This window comes from Geospiza fortis, unplaced genomic scaffold (genome assembly GCF_000277835.1).
Source record: "Geospiza fortis unplaced genomic scaffold, GeoFor_1.0 scaffold4, whole genome shotgun sequence".
NCBI classification, from domain to species: Eukaryota; Metazoa; Chordata; class Aves; order Passeriformes; family Thraupidae; genus Geospiza; species Geospiza fortis.
This window is the reverse complement of record NW_005054475.1, coordinates 216,632-217,053: the sequence shown is the minus strand read 5'-3', so window position 1 is coordinate 217,053 and position 422 is coordinate 216,632. Positions and strand designations below refer to the sequence as shown.

General features: G+C 69.4%; 1 protein-coding gene across 1 annotated transcript in view; it reads left to right on the top strand.

Moving 5' to 3' along the window:
• The window catches only part of LOC102033802 (proproteinase E-like), a 5,179-nt gene that overhangs the window by 1,810 nt on the left and 2,947 nt on the right, over positions 1–422 (top strand). Inside the window, exon 2 of the mRNA XM_005428228.2 lies at positions 40–137. Within this exon, the coding sequence (XP_005428285.1) occupies positions 40–137 (98 nt within the window). The remainder of the gene's footprint in view (positions 1–39; positions 138–422) is intronic.

The following is a 422-nucleotide window of genomic DNA, read 5'->3' as shown; positions in this document are numbered from 1 at the left end:
GGGGCACGATGGCACCCAGAGGTGTCTCTTCCCCCCCAGATCTCGCTGCAGTACGAGCGGGACGGGACCTTCCGCCACACCTGCGGCGGCCCCTTGATCGCGGCCAACTGGGTGATGACGGCCGCGCACTGCATCTCGTGAGGGCACCGGGACCGGGCACCGGGACCGGGCACCGGGACCGGGCACAGGGATGGGGACACCGGGATGGAGGCACCGGGACGGGGCTGCGGGGATGGGGAGGAGTGCAGAGAGCTGCGTGGAAGAGACGCGGGGTGCAGATTTGGGGTTTGGGGTGCAGAAGTGGGTGTTGGATACGGGGGTGGGTGTGGGGTGCAGGGATGGCGCAGGAAGAGGTGCAGGGTGCAGGGGTCAGTGCAGGAGGGGTGCAGGGAAGGGTGCAGGTGGGAGAGGTGGGGGTGGTG